The 21,074-nt window shown below is 37.4% G+C and overlaps 1 protein-coding gene and 1 pseudogene across 2 annotated transcripts in view; one reads left to right on the top strand and one right to left on the bottom strand.

The window, feature by feature from the left end:
* LOC127555843 (forkhead-associated domain-containing protein 1-like) overlaps nucleotides 1–21,074 on the top strand; it is a 111,434-nt gene that overhangs the window by 62,688 nt on the left and 27,672 nt on the right. For both annotated transcript variants that reach the window (XM_051988501.1, XM_051988502.1), the window contains exons 14-17: nucleotides 936–1,065; nucleotides 5,013–5,158; nucleotides 7,770–7,853; nucleotides 18,968–19,188. In XM_051988501.1, coding sequence (XP_051844461.1) covers nucleotides 936–1,065; nucleotides 5,013–5,158; nucleotides 7,770–7,853; nucleotides 18,968–19,188 — 581 coding nt within the window. The remainder of the gene's footprint in view (nucleotides 1–935; nucleotides 1,066–5,012; nucleotides 5,159–7,769; nucleotides 7,854–18,967; nucleotides 19,189–21,074) is intronic.
* On the bottom strand, nucleotides 12,627–18,124 carry LOC127553451 (heterogeneous nuclear ribonucleoprotein A3-like; annotated as a pseudogene).

Raw genomic sequence — 21,074 nt, 5'->3', positions numbered from 1 at the left:
TGACTTAATGCAAGCTAAGAATTTCACCCTTTATTCACCCTTTATCCTTCCTTGAGCTAACCAAAGTAATGGATGTGTGTTCAGTTAGGTCAACTCTTCATGACAATTTCTCGGCAAAGATAGTGAAATGGTTTGCCATTTCCTTCTCCAGCTTATTTGACAGATGAGAAAATTGAGGCAAACATGGTAAAGTGACTTGCCCAGGGTCACATAGTTAGGATGTATCTGAGGTTTCTATTCACTGGGCCACCTAACTGCCCCAAGAAAGGGAGGAGAATAAGTATGGTGCTAAGAGCTTTACAAATATTATCTCTTGAGATCTTCCCACTACCTTTGGGAAGTAAACACAATTATCCCTATTTTACAGGTGAGAAAACTGAGGCAGAGTTCAAATGACTTGCCCAAAGTCATACTGATAGTAAAGGTCTGAGGCTGGATTTGAACTCAACTCTTCCTGACCCTAATCCTAGCATTCTAACCACTGTGCCATCTATTTGTCAGCTAACACATGAGTTCAAATCCAGCCTCAGACACTTACTAGCTATGTGACCCTGAGTTTCTCTTTACTAGCTTTGATCCTGAGTTTGTCTGTGCCTCAATTTTCTTATGTCTAAAATAAGAAGATTGGATTTGATGATCTCAAAGATCCATTCACAGTTTCTCTGCCTCCAAACCAAAGCTTTTGTCCCTCTGCTGAACTGCATCCCCCCACGAGCCCTAGAATGGCAGCACAGAGCCTCCTTTTGGTGCCCTTCATGATGCCAACCTGCTGTCTCAGCTTGAGCCTTTCCCTTCCTCTAAAGTGCCTGCAATGCTATTCTTGGTATACTCAGGGACAGTGTGTCTCCTATGAAGTGGGACTGTTGTGACTTCTTGGAGAGTGAGAGAATTCTCATCTAGAATAAAGTCGATCTCTTCATAATTCCAAAAAACAGGTTTCATCCTTCATTGAACTAGGGACTAAATGCAAAGGGCTCCGACATGAGGAAACCATTCTGCGCCAGAAAAAGGGCCTGTGTGAACTACGGGAGCGAATCAAGGAACTGGAAAAGATCCCAGACTCAAGTAAGTTTCCCTCTGTTCCTTCTCTGAGTCCTCCTGGATATATACTCCTCCTTTCATTTCAAGGTGCAAATACTTTTTTTCAGCAGAGCTGTGACTTCGTGAACATGGGTACTCCCTTCACTAGTGTCTAACACAATGTATTCCTTGCTTTTCCATCCTATGCTATTCTCCCCACCCCAGTCCATTTTAATAGTATTTTATTTTTCCAATTACATATAAAGATAGTTTTCAACATTCATTTTTGTAAGATTTTGAGTTCCAAATTTTTTTCTCTCTCCCTTTCTTACCTCCCCTCTCTCCAAGACAGCAAGCAATCTGATATAGTTTATACATGTACAATCATTTTTAACATATCTCCATATTGCTCATGTAGAACAAAAGGGGAAAATGCATAAGAAAGAAAAAAACAAAATTTTATTTTTTTATTAAAGCTTTTTTATTTTCAAAACATATGCATGGATAATTTTTCAACACTGACCCTTGCATACCCTTGTGTTCCAAATTTCCCTTCCTTCCCCTACCCCCTCCCGTAGATGGCAAGCAATCCTATATATGTTATACATGTTAAAATATATGTTAAATCCAATATGTGCAAACATATTTATATAATTCTCTTGCTACACAAGAAAAATGAGATCAAAAATGAAAGAAAATGAATAAGGAAACAAATTGCAAACAACAACAACAAAAAGAGTGAAAATGCTATGTTGTGATCCACACTCAGTTTTCACAATCCTCTCTCTGGGTGCAGATGGCTCTTTTCATCACAAGATCATTGGAACTGGCCTCATTCATCTAGATCAATGCTGAAAAGAGCCACGTCCATCAGAATTGATTATCATATAATCTTGTTACCGTGTACAATGATCTCCTGATTCTGCTCATTTCACTTAGCATCAGTTCATGCAAATCTCTCTAGGTCTCTCTGAAATCATCCTGCTCATTACAAAACATGTTTTAATCTTCATTCAGTCTCCATAATTCTTTCTACCGATGTGGATGGCATTTTCCATCCCAAGTCTATTGGAATGATCTTAGATCACTGTAATGCTGAGAACAATCATAATTGATCATCACATAATCTTGTTACTGTTTACATTGTTCTGGTTCTGCTCACTTCATTGAGCATCAGTTTATATAAGTCTTCCAGGCTTTTCCAAAATCAGTCTGCTCATCATTTCTTTTCCTTTTCCCTGAGGCAATTGGGATTAAGTGAATTGCCCAGGGTCACAAAGGTAGGAAGTGTTGAGTGTCCGAGACCAGATTTGAACTCAGGTCCTCCTGACTTCAGGGCTCTATCCAGGGCTGGTGCTCTATCCACTACACCATGTAGCTGCCCCTGCTCATCATTTCTTACAGAACAATAGTATTGGTAATATTCTCTATAAAATGAATTATTCTCTGGTTCAGTTTTCCTGGGGTCTCTGGAGGCAGCCTTCATTTCAGTTCAGTAATCACCACATGAGTAGCCAGAGGTTAAAGTCCAAATACTTTATTGTCTCTTTCCAAGTCTTGTCTCCTTCACTTGGGGCTCGGCTAGTTTTCTGGTGGCCTTTTGGATCTTGGTTTCAGTGGAGAAGCAACAGAGGAGAGCCTGCTACCACTTCTCTGTCTTCCTAGTTCTGATTCTGACTGAGTTTATCCAAGCTTACATGCTCTCTTATCAAAAGTGTGAGTCTTGTGGAACTATATTAAGTACTAAGTACATATACTGAACTAGAGAACTGTTAAGTACCATGCTAAATTAGATAACTATTGTCTCTATCAATTCCACTGACTTAATACCTTGTAAAAATCCTTTGTTTCAAGTTCAGAGTTCTGGCCCATAACAAGTATTCCATCATTTAATACTATTTTTAATCATGTTGGGGCGTTTTTTTTCATTAAGCCTCCCAGCCAGTGGACTTTCTTCTTGTCACAATCCATTTACACTGTCCAATGGTCCTGTTGAAATTAAACCCATTCTGTTTAGCCCCAAAGGATCAAATTTAGGGCAGTGAACTAGGAACAAACTAAGAATTCCATGAACTAGAAATTGAGAGATCAATCAATCAAGAAGATGATTATTATTATTATTAGAGACTGGATCTCCCTATCTCTCTCTGACTAGAAATGCAATGACCACTCACAGGCTCAATCCCGATTGTCATAAAAGCTCCATTCTTCCAACTAAGGCCAATTCATACCCCTCTTCTACCTTCTACTTTTGGCAGCCTGATCTCCCTCTGTATCCAGGACCATCATCAGTCACCTTGATATGATTCTGGAGGAGAGAATAAGGCTGACAACTTTGCCCAACTCTGTCTCCCATATTCAATTCACTTACAAGTCAAGACATCATTTTCATGATCCCATTGGTACTTTTCCAGAATAAAGAATGAACAACAACAACATCCCTCTGCTCCTGGATGTTTATCATATTGGGACAGAACTTAATTCAGACACCCATTTTGGCTTTTGACCTACTGCGTGTTGTCCCTCAGGACTTTAGAGCTTAACCAATCTCCCTAGCCTACATAGCCCCAGAAGCAGAGGATTTATAGCTATGAATCCCTACTCTAGCTCAATAGACATTTGTGAGGAAGTCAGTCACTTAGAACCTACTATGTGCCAGGTACTGAAGACATGAATGAAACATTCTTTGTCCCCGAAGAGCTTATATTCCATCAGGACAACATTTGTATATCTAGAGCAGGAGCAAAGAATGTCCAGTCCGCTGACCATATAAGGCTCTCAAAATCATTCACTAAGGCAACTGTGGGAAATGATAAGCTGAGCTGGGTACCACCTCTCACTGATTGGATTTTATAATTTAATAATTTTGTATGACTGCAAAGATCCCTTAGCAGAAAAAGGTCTCCCACCCCTGATCTAGAGTAATATAAAATAGATACACAACACTGACCCCATATTGATAAAAATCATAGATCCTAAGACCATTAGGAAATGTGACTTCAGAGTAAGCATAAGTAGAAGCATCATGTGTGCTAGAAATTGGGCCAGAAGTTTGGGGAAAATAGGAAGGAAGAAAGGAAGGAAGGAAGGAAGGAAAGAAGGAAGGAAGGAAGGAAGAAGGAAGGAAGGAAGGAAGGAAGGAAGGAAGGAAGGAAGGAAGGAAGGAAGGAAGGAAGGAAGGAAGGAAGGAAGGAAGGAAGGAGGAAGGAAGGAAGGAAGGAAGGAAAAAAGGAAGGAAGGAAGGAAAAAAGGAAGGAAGGAAGGAAGGAAGGAAGGAAGGAAGGAAGGAAGGAAGGAAGGAAGGAAGGAAGGAAGGAAGGAAGGAAGGAAGAAAGGAAGGAAGGAAGGAAGGAAGGAAGAGAAGGAAGAAGGAAAGAAAGAGTGTATTGTGTATTATGTATTATGGCTATCATTCACAGCCCAGGTCAGTAATACAATTCACCACTGATTTCATGATTATAACTTGCTTATTTGTTGTTGTTCAGTCTTTTCAGTCATGTCCAACTCATTGCGATGCCATTTGAGATTTTCTTGGCAAAGACACTGGATGGTTTACTATTTTCCTCATCAGCTCATTTTGCAGATGAGGAAACTGAGGCAAACAGGGTGAAGTGTTTACCCAGGGTCACCCAGCTAGTAAGTGTTTGAGGCTGGATTTGGATTCAGATCTTTCTGACTCCAGATCCGGAGCTCAGTTCACTGAACTGCCTAGCTGCACCTAAGCCACTTGTCTTTTTCTATAATTGGAGTATTTGAATCAGAAGCAGGATATTTATTGTTAATTCTCGGAATACAGGCTAGCCTGGATGGCATTTCTGATCCTTTTCACCACAGATGATTATGTGAATGCTTTCAATCTTTCTAGAAAAAGATTCTTTACACTGTGCATCTTTACACTGAGATTGTATTCTGGAGCAGAGGAGAACAAATGAAAAATTGCCCTTTTCATTAAATTAAAATCTTGCCCTTGAATGTATTCTGTCTTTTCCCAGGTGCCAGAGATGCTGGGATGGATCCAGTTCCAGAACCTAAGAAACCCAAACTGGGAAAAAATGCCAGAATGGGGGAGAAGGACCCAAATTTATCGTGTCTGCCAAACATCGATCTCAAAGTGGGAAGCAAACCAATTCACATTTTGGTAGGCCTGGGAGTCACGGAAAATATAAATCCAAACTGAGGCTATAAAACCTAGATGAGACCATAGCCCATGACTCATAGAGTCCTCTGTGCCCTGTGAGAGCTAGAGGAGAGGACAGAGTTTTAGTTTTAGAATCAGCAGAACTGATTTGAACCCCAGCTTTGCTACTTATTAGCAATGTGAATTTGAAAAAAGTCATTTCTCATGGCCTCCATTTCACCATCTCTAAAATGAGGGGTTGGACTCTGATACTTCCTAGCACGTGACTCTGGGCAAGTACGTGAGCATTATATGCTTCTAGGACATGGAGCTTTGGTGACAAGAAAGCTGGATTGGAAATCAAAGGTCCTGGATTCAGATCCTAACTCTGTCACTTAATGACTTTGTGATCTTGAAGTCCTTTCCCTCTCTGGGTCTCAGTTTTTCTTCTGCAGTGTGAGGAGGTTGTACTAGCTGACATCTGAGCTCTGTTCTAACTCCAAATAAATGTGATCCTGTGACCCAGTGACCTATAAAGCCAAACTAGGTTGAGAATCTGTGGTGGTAAAGGGAATTCCTATATAGGGAGTTCCCCAAAACTACAATCTATTAGAAGGTATGTAGAATCATATAACAGAGGTTGTCTAAACATTATCTTTGGGACACGGGAAGAGGTTGTTTTCATTTAATAGTATTTTATTTTTTCCAATCACATGTAAAGATAGCCTTCACCATTCACTCCTGTAAGATTTTGAGTTCCAGTTTTTTCTCTCCTTTCCTTCTCTTTTCTCTCCCCAAGACAGTGAACAATCCAATATAGATAATACACGTACGTATTTCTATATCAGTCATATTGTGAACAAAAAAATCTAAAAACAAAAGGGAAAAAATACAGGCAAGACCTCCCCCCCTCCAAAAAAAAAAGGTGAAAATAGAATGCTTCGATCCACATTCAGACTCCCTAGTTCTGTCTCTATCCCAAGTCTATTGAAATTGTTTTGGATCACTTGAGAAAAGCTAAGTCTCATAGTTTATTATCACACAATCTTGCTGTTACTGTGTACAATGTTCCCCTGGTTCTGCTCACTTCAGCATCAATTAAGAAGCATTATCTCAAAGGAGAAAGTGCTGCTTTGCTATTTTATAACTATATATCTGTAATTTTGGAGCAAATCATGGCATTGTCTGACACAGTGTAACCTCTTAATGAGCGCTGTTTGCTCCTAACTTGAGTATCCTTGCCCTGCCTCCCTCACAGAGTTGTTGGGAGAGGGAATTACATTGTAAATGGTAAAACCCAAGCAGAATCTGAACTGGCTTTATAACCTAGTTGAGTGATCCTTCCAATGAGAAAGCCAAGAGAGATAATCTCTAAATCTCTTTTCAGCCTTCCATTCTGAGATCCCAGGATTATACGAATATAGCCACTCTGCTACAACATTTAGTTCAGAGCCATCCTTTCCCTTCATTCAATCTTTTTATAAGATGTCTCAATGGCTGATAATTTAGGCAAAGAAACACCCTGGGTGTTTAACATTCCCATAGAGAATCCTTAAACCCAGATTTTGTTTTCAGAAGATTTAGCAGGGTAATTTGTGGTCATTAGGATTAGCTGATTAGTCGAATTTTCCAGTCAGGCAGCTTTGGTTATTTAACCAGGCAGATGCTGAGGTGTTTAAAATATATATATATCCCTCAATATACCACTGAGACAACTGATTTGTCTTAGGAAGTTCTGAAAATTTAAAGCTGAAAATGACCTGGGAGATATCCAGTTTACTCACTTTTTACAAAGGAAGAAACTGAGACCTGGAGAATAGAATGGTCTGATAGGACCATAGATAAAGAACCAGAAGGCTTAAACTGGAACGTGGCCCAGCTTTACTACATGTTTAATCCACAGCAAGTGACTAACTTTTTAAGCCTCACTATTCTTATCTGCAAAGTAAACAGGCAGTATTAAATGACCTCTGCTATGACATTCTAAAACTATAATCCTCTGAATAATAGCTAACATTTGTTACACAATAAAGTTTACAAAGCATTTGTATGTAAAAATTAATCTTAATTAATCTCTTTACACTCCTATGAAATAGGTAGTGTTATTATCCCCCTGTTATAGATGAGGAAACTGAGGCAGAAAGAAGATAAGTGAATTGACCAGAATCATACAGCTTGCAAGTGTATGAGGCAAAATTGGAATCTAGATATTCCTGACTCTAGGTTCAGCACTCTGTAAACCATGCCAAACTTTAGAGTCAGGAAGTTTCAAACTCAGGTCTTCTGGTTCTAAATGTAAAGCACTCTCCATGTCCCATATGGATACTGTCAGATCAACAGTTGTGACCATAAGTGTACTCTAATCTTTATGACTCAAATAAATCCACTTGATATTATGCTTTTGCCATTAAGAAGTATAAAAATGCATTTTGAAAAATGTTTTATTTAAATTTGGGGATATAAAAATATATTATTTATATTTGAGAATAACAGAGGTTATCTAAGAATAGAGAATGGAACCAAATTCCAGGATTTGGGAAACTTTCTAGTAACCCTGCAGTTCCAGCCCTTTTATTCAAAAAGTTCAAATTAAATATCAAAATGGATTTTTTTTTAATTCTTCTCATTTCAGCCCCCAAGTCAGTTTTCCAGCTCAGCTGCAGAGAAGTCAGCAAGGCTGAATTTGACTGAAACCCTAGACCTCAGTGAGAAACTGGTATGTGAAAAATATATATATTAAACACCTGCTAGAACTATGGAATTAATATTGGACACAGGACATTTCAACTTAAATTTATTTGCCATTGGAAGATAATATTTTTAAAGGGCTTTAATTGGATTCAGGAAATTTGGATCCAAATCTAGCACTGCCAGCTCCAGTGTAAGCTTGTACAAGTCACTTAATTCTCTCCAAACTTTGGTTTCATCATCTGTAACATGTGGGTGATGAGAATAATCAGTTGCCACCATCAAATAAGCTAATATATATATATATATGAAGAAAACATAAATAAAGGAAGACCCAAGTAAAAGAAATATTCAGGGGTCTTGGATGGAATATTACCATAGAATATTACCAAAATAGTACTAGGCAAGACAATAACAAAATCCATTTAAAAAAAATAGGAACACAGAATCTCAAGATATATATATATATATATATATATGAAAGCAGGAACTAATGGGACATAGAATTATCCTGCTTCAATCTCTAATGTTGAGTTATTATCATTAAAAGCATTTGGTATATATCAAACAATTTTTAAAAGTAGGTCAATGAACAGACCAGAAAAACAAAAATGCTTGTTTAAACCAAGAGTATAATTTACCTAGAACTGTTTGAAGAGAACTAGTGGGAAAAGTAGAAGTGGCTTTCCAGAAACGTGTTTAAATTGGCACTTTATATCATATAACACAATAAAACCCAAATGGTTACTCAATCTACTTGTAAAAGATCATGAAAGAAAGAAAAAGAGACAGAAACTAAGAAAAAAGATGAAGGTACGCAAAAGAAAGCAAAACAATGTTTAAAACAATGACTAGAGAAAGAATTCTTTACTAAAGAATGAATAGAAGTGATAAGAGACGAAAGCAGACTTTTGATTATACAACAAAAAAATTTTAACTATTGCAGAAACAAAACCAATGCAGATAGAATAAGAAGAAAAAACATGAGAGAGGGAATTCCATCAAGTATCAAAAGTAGAGAAGAATAGGATTCTTTTAATGTTTGTGGTAGAATACATGACTGCTGAGGTTCCTTCTAGCTCTCAGATTCTGGGATCACTGATAAAAACCTTATATCCATGATATGTAAGGAATCAATCAATTGATCAATAAGATCAAAAACCATTTACCTATGGATAAGTAGTCAAAAGATATGAACAATTTTATTTTCTTTCTCTTTTTTTATAAGGCATTCTGGACTGAGTGACTTGTCCAGGGTCATATAGCTAGCTAGCTAGTAAGTGTCTGAAGACAAATTTAACTTCAGGATGAGTTCTCTACTGCTTTACCTAACTTCCCCTGATATGAGCAGTTTAAAAAAAAAATAGAAATTATCCATGAATATGTGAAAACATGTGCCAAATCATTAATTGTAAGAGAGATACAAACTAAAACAAACCTAAGCTTTCACCTAACACCCAGAAAATTAGCAAAAATGAAAAAAGTTGGAAATGTTTCATGCCGAATGGAGCTATAGAAAAACAGACACAGAAATATCATTTTGTTGGATTTCTGATGGGCAAGTTATTCTGGAAAACAGCTAGAAAATATGAGAAAATTGACTAAACAGAATATACTTTTCACTCTGTGATCCCACAACCAGACAAACATACCCAGCTAAAGAAATTAAAGATAGAAAAAAGGTTCAAAATGTGCCAAAGATGTCTATAACAATCAATCAGCAAGCATTGATTAAGCATTGACTATTTCTAGAGACTGTTCAGTCACTGTTTGATGCTAGATATAAAAAGAAAAAAAATAGAAAAAATTTCTGCCATCAAGCTTCAAGAGAAGCTTACATTCTCTCATGAATCCCCTTTTCTGTACTTTCTCAGCTGAAAAACTTGCTTCAGATTTTACCAAAAAAATCAAGGTTATTTGCCATGAGCTCTTTCTTCTTCTTTCCTCTTTATCTCATTTCAGATGTTTTCTTTCTCCTCCTTCATTCTATCATTCATATTATGAGGTGACCCTTCTCCTTGCCAAGGCAAGCTCCTTTACCTTCATGAGTGATCCAGTCTAGTTTTTTGGACTGCCTTCTCTACTCTTTCAGTTTTTCTTTATTCTCTCCATATCTACTGGCTACTTCCCTACTATCTATAAACAATTTATGTCATCCCTTATAGACCCATTTGAATTCTAAAAAAAAAAAAATCTACCCATTTCTACTATTTGCCATTCTATATCTCTTCTGCCTTTTGTGGCTAAAGTCCTTATGAAGGTTGTCTGCAGTAGATAACTCTACATTCTCTCTTCTTGCTCTCTATTTTCTGCTTCAAAGTTACCAATTACATCTAAATTGCCAAACCCAATGGCCTTTTTTTGATCCTCTTTTTCTTAACCTCTTTGGAACTTTTGACAATAGTGTTAATCACCCTCTTCTCCTCCTTGATACTCTTTTCTAACTAGATTTTGGGACACCACTCTCTCCTGGTTCTCCTATCTCTTCACCCTGTCTCTTCAGCGTCCCTTTTACTAGATTCCTCCAAGACAATATACTGAGACTTCTCTTCACCCACCATACTCTTTAACTTGAGGAATCTCACAACTCCCATGGTTTTAATTATCATTTCTATGCTGATGATTCTCAGATCTCAGACATATTTGTCCAGCTCTTACCTCATTTCTGACTTCTGGTCTTACATCTATTAGACATCTAGAACTGGATGTCCAATAGGTATCTTAACATGTCCCAAATTGAACTTTCCTCTCTTAATTAATTTATTACTACCAAGGGTACCACCATCTTCTCAGTTATCCAGGATAGCAAAATGCCATCCTTGACTCATCACTCTCTTTCACCCCTCTTGTCATATCCAACCACTGGTAAAGTCTTGTAATTTTTACCTTCATTGACATAACTTGTGTATGCCTTTCCCTAAGTCGGATTCTACAACCACCCTGGTCCAGGCCCTCATCACTTCATATGTGGACTATTACAAGAGCCAGATGCTGAGACTGCCAGCCTAAACTGTCTCCCCATTCCAATCCAGCCTCCATTCAGCTGTCAAGCTGATTTTCCTAAAATGCAGATCTAACCATCTCATTCTCTCATTCAATAAGCTCTAGTAGCTCTCTATTAATTATATAATAAAATCTAAAATCTTCTAGCCCTTTATAACCTGACCCCTTTTCACCTTCCTAGTCACCTTCATTCTTCCTCCCTTCTCTATATCCTTCTATCCAATGACACTGACCCACTCACTGTTCTTTGCATTCCCTCTTCCATCTCCAAGCACTTTTTTTGAATTAAAAATGTCATTTTTTTTAAATCCCCAGTATCACTTCCACAACTTATATGGCAATATACCTGATGTCATTTAAAGAAAAAGAATAGACAAAGTTACAACACATGAAAGACCTTAGGGATGTACATCTAATTGACACTACATGGCATTAATCAATAACTACACTTTTTACAAACTGAGACTATGACAGAGCTAGAAGAAGTTTAGTTTTTAAGCTGACTGTTTCATCATTCCTCCTATGACAGATTTTTACGATTCCTCTAAGGCACTTGGGATGACTGTCTCAAAGTAACCTGCAGCTTTTCTGACAGCTCCTCACTTTTTCTTCTGCTAAGAACTATAGCTCTCTTGTGTTGAGTTTTTTGAACCTTCTGCTATCATAGCTACCACTCCTACCATCAGATCCATAACCACCACCATAAGAACTGCCTGAGTTTCTTCCACCAAAACTGTCTCCTGTCATGGTTTCAGAATGTGATCAGTGCTGCCCATTAGAATTTTTAGTCATTATGTTGAGATTGGGAAGGGGGACCTCAAAAGTTTGGGGTCCCAGATCGGTGTCACGAGGTGTCTCAAAAGAATTTGCAGGCTTGAATTCTCTCCTAGTCAAGGGGCAAAGTGTTGGAATCTTTACAAACTGCTAACTCATTAGAGTTGATAGATTATTGATCTGATCTTACAAGAAGATGTTTTGGGCCAGAAACTGAAACAAGGTACTAAGTAGAACTAATTGATACAATGCTTGTGTTCACATCTTTACTCATTGGTTCACAAGTATGGGAGTTCACAAAGAATTTGTAACACTATTACAAAAGGGAGCTAGAATTCTAAGGGAATTCAGCAGTGAAACAGAAGCAAGGAGACACATTTAACCAGCTTTCTAGCATTGATAAGCTAATTCTGTGGCTTTGTAGGTAAGAAGGAATTTGGTTTTCGTTCATCAGATTATAAGTCAGACTATTGTCTCAGGAGTTTGATCTGTGGGAGTTTCCTGAGGCTAGAAGCTATCTGGCTAAGGAGTGTCAAAATCAGACAGATTGGGCATGGAAGTTTTCTGAGGCAGAAAATCTAGAATCACTGACTTATTGGAACAGAAGCCCCCCTAAAATCAGGGGATCACAAAATCATATTACATCAAGTATAACCATATATTTGTGATATATAATTATATATTTCTAATCATTATAGTCCCCACAGCACCACCAAAATTTCCTCCTACATTGTAGCCACCATATCCACTGCCTTGGTTTCCATATCTTCCACCATCCCATAAGCCCCTCTTGTCACTTACTACTTATTAGTTATCACTTACTTACTATACCCAGGACCACTTCCATAGTTTCTACCATCTCCATCAAATCCACCTCTGCCATCTCCTGCTGCCACCATCACTACCATCACTACCTCTCCCACCAAAGTTTCTACCACAGTTTCCACCACCACTCTCAAGCAGTACACCATCTGAGTGGGAAATGACCTGAGCCATCACTATGACCTCTTTGTAAGCCAGAAGCTTACATCCAAAAGGGCCTTTTCACTTTACAATTATGCCCATTAATAGTATGTTATTTCTGAACAATTTTGTCTCTGGTATCATGATTATAAAAAATTATAAAAGCAAATTCTCTTTTTTCTACTCTGTCAATCTTCCATAACTTCTATAGTTTCAAAATTGCCATATTTTTCAAAAAATAGTCTCTTAAATTTTATTCTTCTGCATCTTCTTTAATACTATGGGCAAACATTATCTTCCTGGTTAGATGTGAATGAGATTTTATAGAACCCTCTCTAGAAACAGCTCTTTGGTTCCATTACACGCCCATCTACCTTATGTGGCTGAGCACACATTGTTGCTTTTACCTCTTTTACACAAGAATAAATCACAAAACCAAAGCCTCTGGAACATTTTGTTTGGGGAATCTCTCATCACCACACAATCTGTGAAAATGTTTTCAAAGTGTTCTCTCAAACTATTATCCAGTTTCAAAACTCAAACCACCAATAAACGGTTTTCTCAACTGTTCTGATTCCTTTGGATTTCACCATCCTATTTCACCATCATTTTGAGACCAGACTCATTGAGGCTAACTTGGGTTCAATATGGAATCCTCCAGGCAATTTTACTAACCCTGCCTTACTCCACCCCTCTCATGCCTGGAATGCTTCCCTTCCTTATCTCCAATCCATAGCTTACCCAGCTTCTTTTAAGTTTCAGGGAAAGTCCTATTTTCTGCAGGACTTACACATGCAAAAATGTTTGTGGCGGTTCTTTTTGTAGTGACAAGAAATTGGAAACTGAGTGGATGCCCATCAGTTGGAGAATGGCTGAATAAATGATGGTATATGAATGTTATGGAATATTATTTTCTATAACAAATGATCAGCAAGATGATTTCAGAAAAGCCTGGAGAGACTTACATGAACTGATGCTGCGTGAAATGAGCAGAACCAGGAGATCAGTGTATATGGCAACAGCAAGATTAGAGAGGAGTGTGGGAACTGAGGGCAGATCATAATATAACATTCTCAGTCTTTTTGTTGGTTTGCTTGTGTTTTGTTTTCTTTCTCATTTTTTCCTATCTGATCTGATTTTTCTTGTGCAGCATAATAATTGTGGAAATATGTATAGAAGAACTATACATGTTTAACATATATTGGATTATTTGCCATCAGGGGAAGGGTAGGGGGAAGAGAGGGAAACAATTTGGAGCACAAGGTTTTGCAGGGATGAATGTTGAAAATTATCTTTGCATGTGTTTTGAAAATAAAAGGCTTTAATAAGAAGAAGAAAAGAAAAAGAAAGCAGAATCCAAGAAAAAGAAAAACAAAGAACCCTTTCCCAGCATTTTCCTTTTGAGATTACCACATTGATCTATCCTGCACATATCTTGTTTAAACATAGTTGTTTGTAAGTTGTCTTCCCACTGAGATGGTGTACTGCTTGAGATCAAGGACTGTTTTTAAAAGTCTTTCTTTGTATCTCCAATGTTTAGCACTTAGAGTGGGTACTTAATGAATGCTAGCTAGCTGACTTTCAGACCCTAGAAATAATAGGAGCCACTGATATTTATAAAGTAGAAAAATGACATTGTCAGACTTTGTTTTAGAATTTTCCCTCTGGCAATTTTGGATTAGAGAAAGGAAAGTCTTGAGATAGAGAAATCAGACCAATTAAGGAACTATTGCTATAGTCCCATGAGGAGGTGAACTAGGGTAATGGCTTCATGAGACAAGATGCAAGAAGTATTGAAGAGGCTGAATCAGCAAGATTTGGCAACTGCTAAGAAGTAAGGAAGTGAGGTTCAATGAAGAATGATGTTAAGGTTGAGAACCTACAGGACTAGAATAATGGTGGATCCCTCAATAGAAATATGAAAATTTGGAAGAGTGGATTAGAGCACTGGATCAGCACTGGGGCAGCAGACTTGAATGGGTAGCAACACTTTTGTGGTAGCAAACAACTAGAAACAGCCTGGGTGCCCACCTAGGGGGAGATGATTTAACAAACTGTACTACATAAAAATAATGGAATTTTATTGTGTCATAAGAAATGAATAATGAAGGAATTCAGGAGAAGCAGGAACAATCTATAGTAATTGGAACAGAACACAAAACCAAACTAAACCCAAATAATTGAGAGAACAATACACATGCTATCTACAGTAATGTAAACCAAAAGGATGCCAGACTCTGAGTAATTGTCAAAACTAATGTTGGTTTTGGAGAACAGATAGTGATCATAGCAACCTCCTCTCCTCAAAGGGCTGCCAAGGCAGAAAGTCAAATGTTTGTGAGTCACAGTCACTGAGGCTTTTGTTATAGAATGTCAGAGCTGGAAAGGCCCTTAGAACAAAGCAGGTCAGATTTGGGAGGGCCCTTAGAACAGAGCAGGTCAGAGCTGGGAGAGATCTTAGAACATAGGCCATGATTGAGGACTTAGAACAGATTGTCAGAGCTGGGAACATAGAATACAAAAATATCAGTGATGATGTCAGTGATGGAAGGGGTCTGAGTATCCTGTATGTGGGATCCAGAGCGGGTTGTAGAATATTGATTGTCAAAACTGGGAAGAGACATTAAATTATGTTTCTGGGCCAGCAGTTTACAGTTGCCCAAACTGTGGCCTAGAGAGACAAAGTAACTTATCTACTGGAGATCACACAGTGTTTCATAGCCAAGCCAGGCCAAGCATCCAATTTTACTGACTCCCAGCCTACCATTGTTTTCCCTACAACATAACTGATCTGTGAGTTTTGTGTTTGCCTCCTAGGGAAATGCTAATAATTAAATTAAACAAATGAATGAATGAATAACTAAATAGATAAATTAATGAATAAGCAAATAAATGAATAATGGTAATACTGCTAAAGGATGATGGTGAATTTCCCCTTCCAAAGGGCTTTAAAATTTGCTCTTACTTGTCTCATATCAGTCCTAAAAGGCAGATAGTAGAAGAATTATTGTCCTCATTTTATGATGAGAAAGTTGAGGCTGAGAATAATGGGTAAATGGTTTGCCCAAGATCACATAAATGAATAGTTTGGGAGTCAAGACTCAAATCTAGGGCTCCTGCTCCTGAATTTAGGAATTTTCCCATTTATTTGGGACTAGGTCAGCTAGGTGGCTCAATGAATAGAACAGTGAGCCTGGTATCAGGAAGAATTGAGTTCAAATCCAGCATCCAATGCTTATTAGCTGTGTGACTCTGGGCAAGCCACTTTACATAGTTTGCCTCAATTTCCTCATCTGTCAAATGATCAGGAGAAGGAAATGACAAGCCACTCCAGTGTCTCTTTCCAAAAAAATTCCAAATGTGGTCACAAAGAGTTGGACATGACTAAAAGTACTGAACAACTTTAACACTAATGAAAAAGGGAACTATAAATTATTACCGATTCCACAATTCAGCAGATATTTAAATATCTCTGAAGTGTCAGGTGACAGGGATATCAAAACAAAAAAAAGTTTGTGTTTCTGGAGGAAGGAGGAGGAATAAAACTTATATAAAAAATCATTATTCTCTAAGAAAAATTTAGTAAAGTATCAATGTTACCAAGTGGTGAAATCAAGACTGTATTCCTGGTAGAGAGAAAGTTTGTGCAAAAGGGAGACAGGGAAATGAAATTCTTGCGCTGGGAGCAGCTTGTATGAATGCGGAGATCAGAAATGGAATATCAAGTCTGGAAAACAATCAGCAGCCTAATTTGACTGGGAATGTTGAATAGCATGAAATAAGGTTGGATCGGTTAATAGAATCCAAATTTTGGAAGATCTCAAATGCCAAAATGAAGTTAGTATTTTTTCTTATAGGCAATAGGGAGCCACTGAGGGAAAAACCTGGACCTGTTCTTAAAGAAGATCTTTCTGGCAGCCATGATAATGTTTAATGTGCCAGTTCTCGCATCTGTCTGCCTTATGTAATAGCTGAAAATGTGAGACAAATCTGAATATACTTAGCACAGTCCCTGGCATATAGAAGATGCTTAATAAATGTTTATTGACAGACTAATAAATAAAAATCCCAAAAGTAGCATGCAAGTTCCTCGAAGGCAGGGATTCTGTTGTCATTGTTGCTGTCTTTGCATCTGTACCATCTGCATAAAAGTTAAATAAAGTGACAACATATACTTTGTCATACTTCTTTTTCAATCTTCAATCAACCTTGTTTATTTAACTTATATGCAGAATTCACCCTGTGAAACGGGAGGCTGGACCAATCAAAAGCTGGAATTAAGGTTGCCAGGAGGAATATCAACAATCTTAGACATGCAGACAATACCAATCTGATGCAGAAAGTGAAGAAAAATTAAAAGGTCCTTTGGTGAGGTGAAAGAAGAGAATGTAAAAGCTGGCTTGAAGCTTTAAAAAAAAAAAAAAAAACAGCAAAACAACAAAACACTAAGATCTTAGCAACTGGCTCCATTACTTCCTAGCAAACAGGGAGAAGTAATAAGAGCAGTGTCAGATTTTATATTCTTGGGCTCAAAGATCATTGTAGACAGTGACTGTAGTGATGAAATTAAAAGACATTTGCGCCTTGGAAGGAAAGTTCTGGCAAATCTAGATGGCATTTTAAAAAGCAGACATCACCTTGCTGATAAAGGTCAAAACTGTGGTTATTCCAGTAGTAATATTTGGCTGAGAGTTGGACTATATGGAAAATGGTACCGCAGAATCGACACTTTTGAATTGTGCTGAAGAAGACTTTTGAGAATCCCTTGGCTAGCAAGGAATTCAAATCAGTTAATGCTTAAAGAAATTAATTTAGATTATTGTTCTAGAAGAAATGATCAGCAGAATGATTTCAGAAAGACCTGGAGAAACTTACATGAACTGATGCTGAGTGAAGTGAATAGAGAACATTCTACAGAGCAACAATAAAATTATACAACAACCAATTCTGATGGACATGGCTCTTTTTAACAATGAGGTGATTCAGGCCAATTCCAATAGACTTAGGATGGAAAATGCCCTCTGCATCCAGAGTGAGGAAATGAATGTGGATCACAACATAGTATTTTCACCTTTTTTGTTGTTGTTTGCTTACATTTGGGTTTTTTCTCATTTTTTTCTCCTTTTTGATCTGATTCTTTCTTGTTCAGCATGATAATTGTGGAAATGTGTATAAAAGAATTACATATGTTTAACACATATTGGATTACTTACTTTGGGGGGGAAGGGAGAAAAAAATTGTAACACTAGGTTTTGTAAGGGTGAAGGATAAAAACTATCTGCATATATTTTAAAAATAAGAAGTTAATATTTAAAAATGAAAAAAATTAATTCAGGCTATTCACTGGAAGGTCAAAAACTGAAAGTAAAGCTTAAATACTTTGGCCACATAATGAAAGGATGAGAATCATTGGAAAAGCCATGATGGTGGGAAAGAATGACAGCAAAAGGAAAAGGGGACAGCAGAAAATGAGATGGATAGGTAGTGTCATGGGAACAATGAAGACGAACTTGGACAGATTTTGGGAGATAGTGGTGGAGGGGTAGTAGGGTCTGGCATGCTGTGGTTTATGGGGTCATGAAGAGTTGCACATGACAGAGCAACTAAACAATTAACAACAGTAGCATCTTTAGTCTAGAACTCAACTATTCAGATCTACCATTTCAAAGATGACAATATTTGTAGATATCAATAATAATAGTAAAAATATTAGCATTTATATAGTGCTTTTACAGTTTTCATGGGGATAGATAAATTATTTTTTACAATAACCCTGCAAAGAACATGCTATTAATATTATTCACATTTACAGATAATAACAATAATAGCTGGCATTTATATAGTACTCTAAAGTTCATAAATCTATTACTATTATTCACATTTATAGATAATAACAATAATAGCTGGCATTTATATAGTACTCTAAAGTTTATAAATCATTATATATATATATACACATATCATATCATTTCATCCTCTCAACAACCCCAGGAGGTAGGTTCTCTTATTAACCATTTACAGATAAGGAAACTGAGATTGAGAGAGGTTATATGATTTTTTCTAAGGCCACACAGCTAATATATATTTAAGGCAAGATTTCAACTCAGGTCTCCTGACTCTAAATTCTGGACTCTATCCATCATGTCACCCTTGTTTGCTGAATATACCTGAATTGAAAATTGGACTTTTGGGATAGCCAAGTGGCACATAGTAGTTAGAGCACCCGCTCTGAAGTCAGGAGGACCTGAGTTCAAATCTGGCCTCAGACATTTAACTGTGTGACCCTGGGCAAGTCACTTAACCCCAATTGCCTCAGGGAAAAAAATTAAAAATTGAACTTTTTTTAAAGTCATTATCATCCCTCAACCAAATCCTTAATCAACAAACTGCTTTCCTCCATAGTATATGGACATGAGTAAAACCCTCAGCAGCCTAATGAACATCAAGGATATGTCAGGACACATATCTATGAAATACGTGTCCCAGAAGGAGCGGGATAGGATCTACCAGCTTCGTCAGAGAGACCTAGACCTGGTGTTTGAAAAGATCAGCCAACTCAAGAATCGGCTGGATCGCAAGGAGGAGCTTTTGAAAGAATATGAGAAAAATAATGAGGTGCTCAGGTACCCTGAAAGTCTTTTTTCTTGGGGAAACACATACACATACACACATGTAGAATATGGGCTATTGGGCCATATAGGTGTTGGGTAAAGATAAGAGAGATCACTTGCAAATACTGAATGAATACAATGAGATAGATTTTAACTTTGCTGTCTTCTGTGGTGCCAGTTTGGATGCCAGCCCTCCCTGAACTGGGCATCCCCTCCACTGCCTAGCCACATCCTGTATCTCTCCTTGACCTATGCCCTACCTTAAATATCCCATTTGAAAAACTGTAAGGGAAGAACCATCCGGAACCAGAGAGAGGACTGTAGGGACTGAGTGTGGATCACAACGTAGTATTTTCACCTTTTTTGTTTTTGTTTGCTTGCATTTTGTTTTCTTTCTTGCTTTTTTCCCTTTTTGATCTGATTTTTTTTTTCTTGTGCAGCATGATAATTGTGAAACTATGTACACATGTTTAACATTTATTGGATCACTTGCTGTCTAAGGGAAAGGTAGGAAAGGAAGGAGAAAGAAAAAACACAAGGTTTTGAAAGAGTGATTATTGAAAATTATCTATGCATAGCTTCTGAAAATAAAAAGCTTTAAAAAAGAAAAACTATAAGGAATTTGAAGACAGAGACAATCTCACTTTTGTCTTTGGCCTCTTCCCCAACCCCACCTACACAATCTCTGGCATCCAATAGGTGCTGGTAAAATAGAATTTTACCCTTTTTTTGGGACCATGTATTCCTCTGGCAGTCTGGTGAAGTCTATGGACCCCTCCTCTTAATAACATTTTAAAATAATTGAAGGAAATGTTGAATTTCATTTAGAGGTTACTGAAAATAAAAATTTTTTTTTCTCCAACCAAGTTTACACAATTCCTTAACTATCTCTACATAATCACCAAAAGGGCCCTAGTTTAAGAATATTTGTGATAAAGGTCAATAGTATTTTATTTTCCAAATACAGGTCAAGACAGTTTTCAACATTCATTTTCTGAAAGACTTTGTGTTCTAAATTTTTCTCCCTCCCCTCTGTGCAATTCTTTTAAACATATTTCCATATTTGTCATGTTGTACAAGAAAAACAAGACCAAAAAGGGGGGGGCGGGGGACAAGAGAAATAAAAATAAATAAATAAGCACTCAAAAAAAAATATTATACTTTGATCCACATTCAGCCTCTATAGTTGTGGCTCTTTCCATCACAAGTCCATTGGAATTGCCTTGATAAAGATGTAATCAACAAGCTAGAAGATCCATTCTTCCTCTTTAAATAAATTAGAAAGATCAGCACTACTTTAGAGTGAGCATCATTTCCAAATTCACTTCTTCTTCTAATCAATCAATAGGCATTTATTAAGTTCCCACTATGTCAAAGTACAGCCAGAGACACCCTTAGCCTTCTGTACCATTTCTCACACATAAGTCATATCTTGCAATACTCATACTCACCATGCAAGAGTATAATCTTCCACTCTCAACTCCCCAAAGGAAGTTGCCTTCCTGGAGGGCTCTTATGAGAAAAAAGCCAAAATTATCTTCTAAAGAAAATTGAATATAAGTTCAACACCAAAAAGTTTAACCTAAACTATGAGTCTGGGCAGCCCAGTGATTTATAGGGGAGAAAAGAGCAGAGAAGGAGGACCTGTTGGAGGAATCCTCAAACATTAAAAGCTAAAAGGATCATAGAACCCAGAATATGAAATCTGGGAGGAACCCAAAGGTAGAGAATATCAAAGCTGAGAAGAGAGCTCATAATAGAAAGCATCAGAACCGGGACACACTTTAGAACTTAAAATGTTAATGGTGGGAGGAACCTCAGATATCGAATAGCATAACAGAAAGGGACCGTAGAATAGAAAATGGCAGAACTGGGAAAAATCTGAAAACAAAAATGTC

This window comes from Antechinus flavipes, chromosome 3, assembly GCF_016432865.1.
Source record: "Antechinus flavipes isolate AdamAnt ecotype Samford, QLD, Australia chromosome 3, AdamAnt_v2, whole genome shotgun sequence".
NCBI classification, from domain to species: domain Eukaryota; kingdom Metazoa; phylum Chordata; class Mammalia; order Dasyuromorphia; family Dasyuridae; genus Antechinus; species Antechinus flavipes.
The sequence above is the reverse complement of the archived record's forward strand: the minus strand, read 5'-3'. Positions and strand labels throughout refer to the sequence as shown.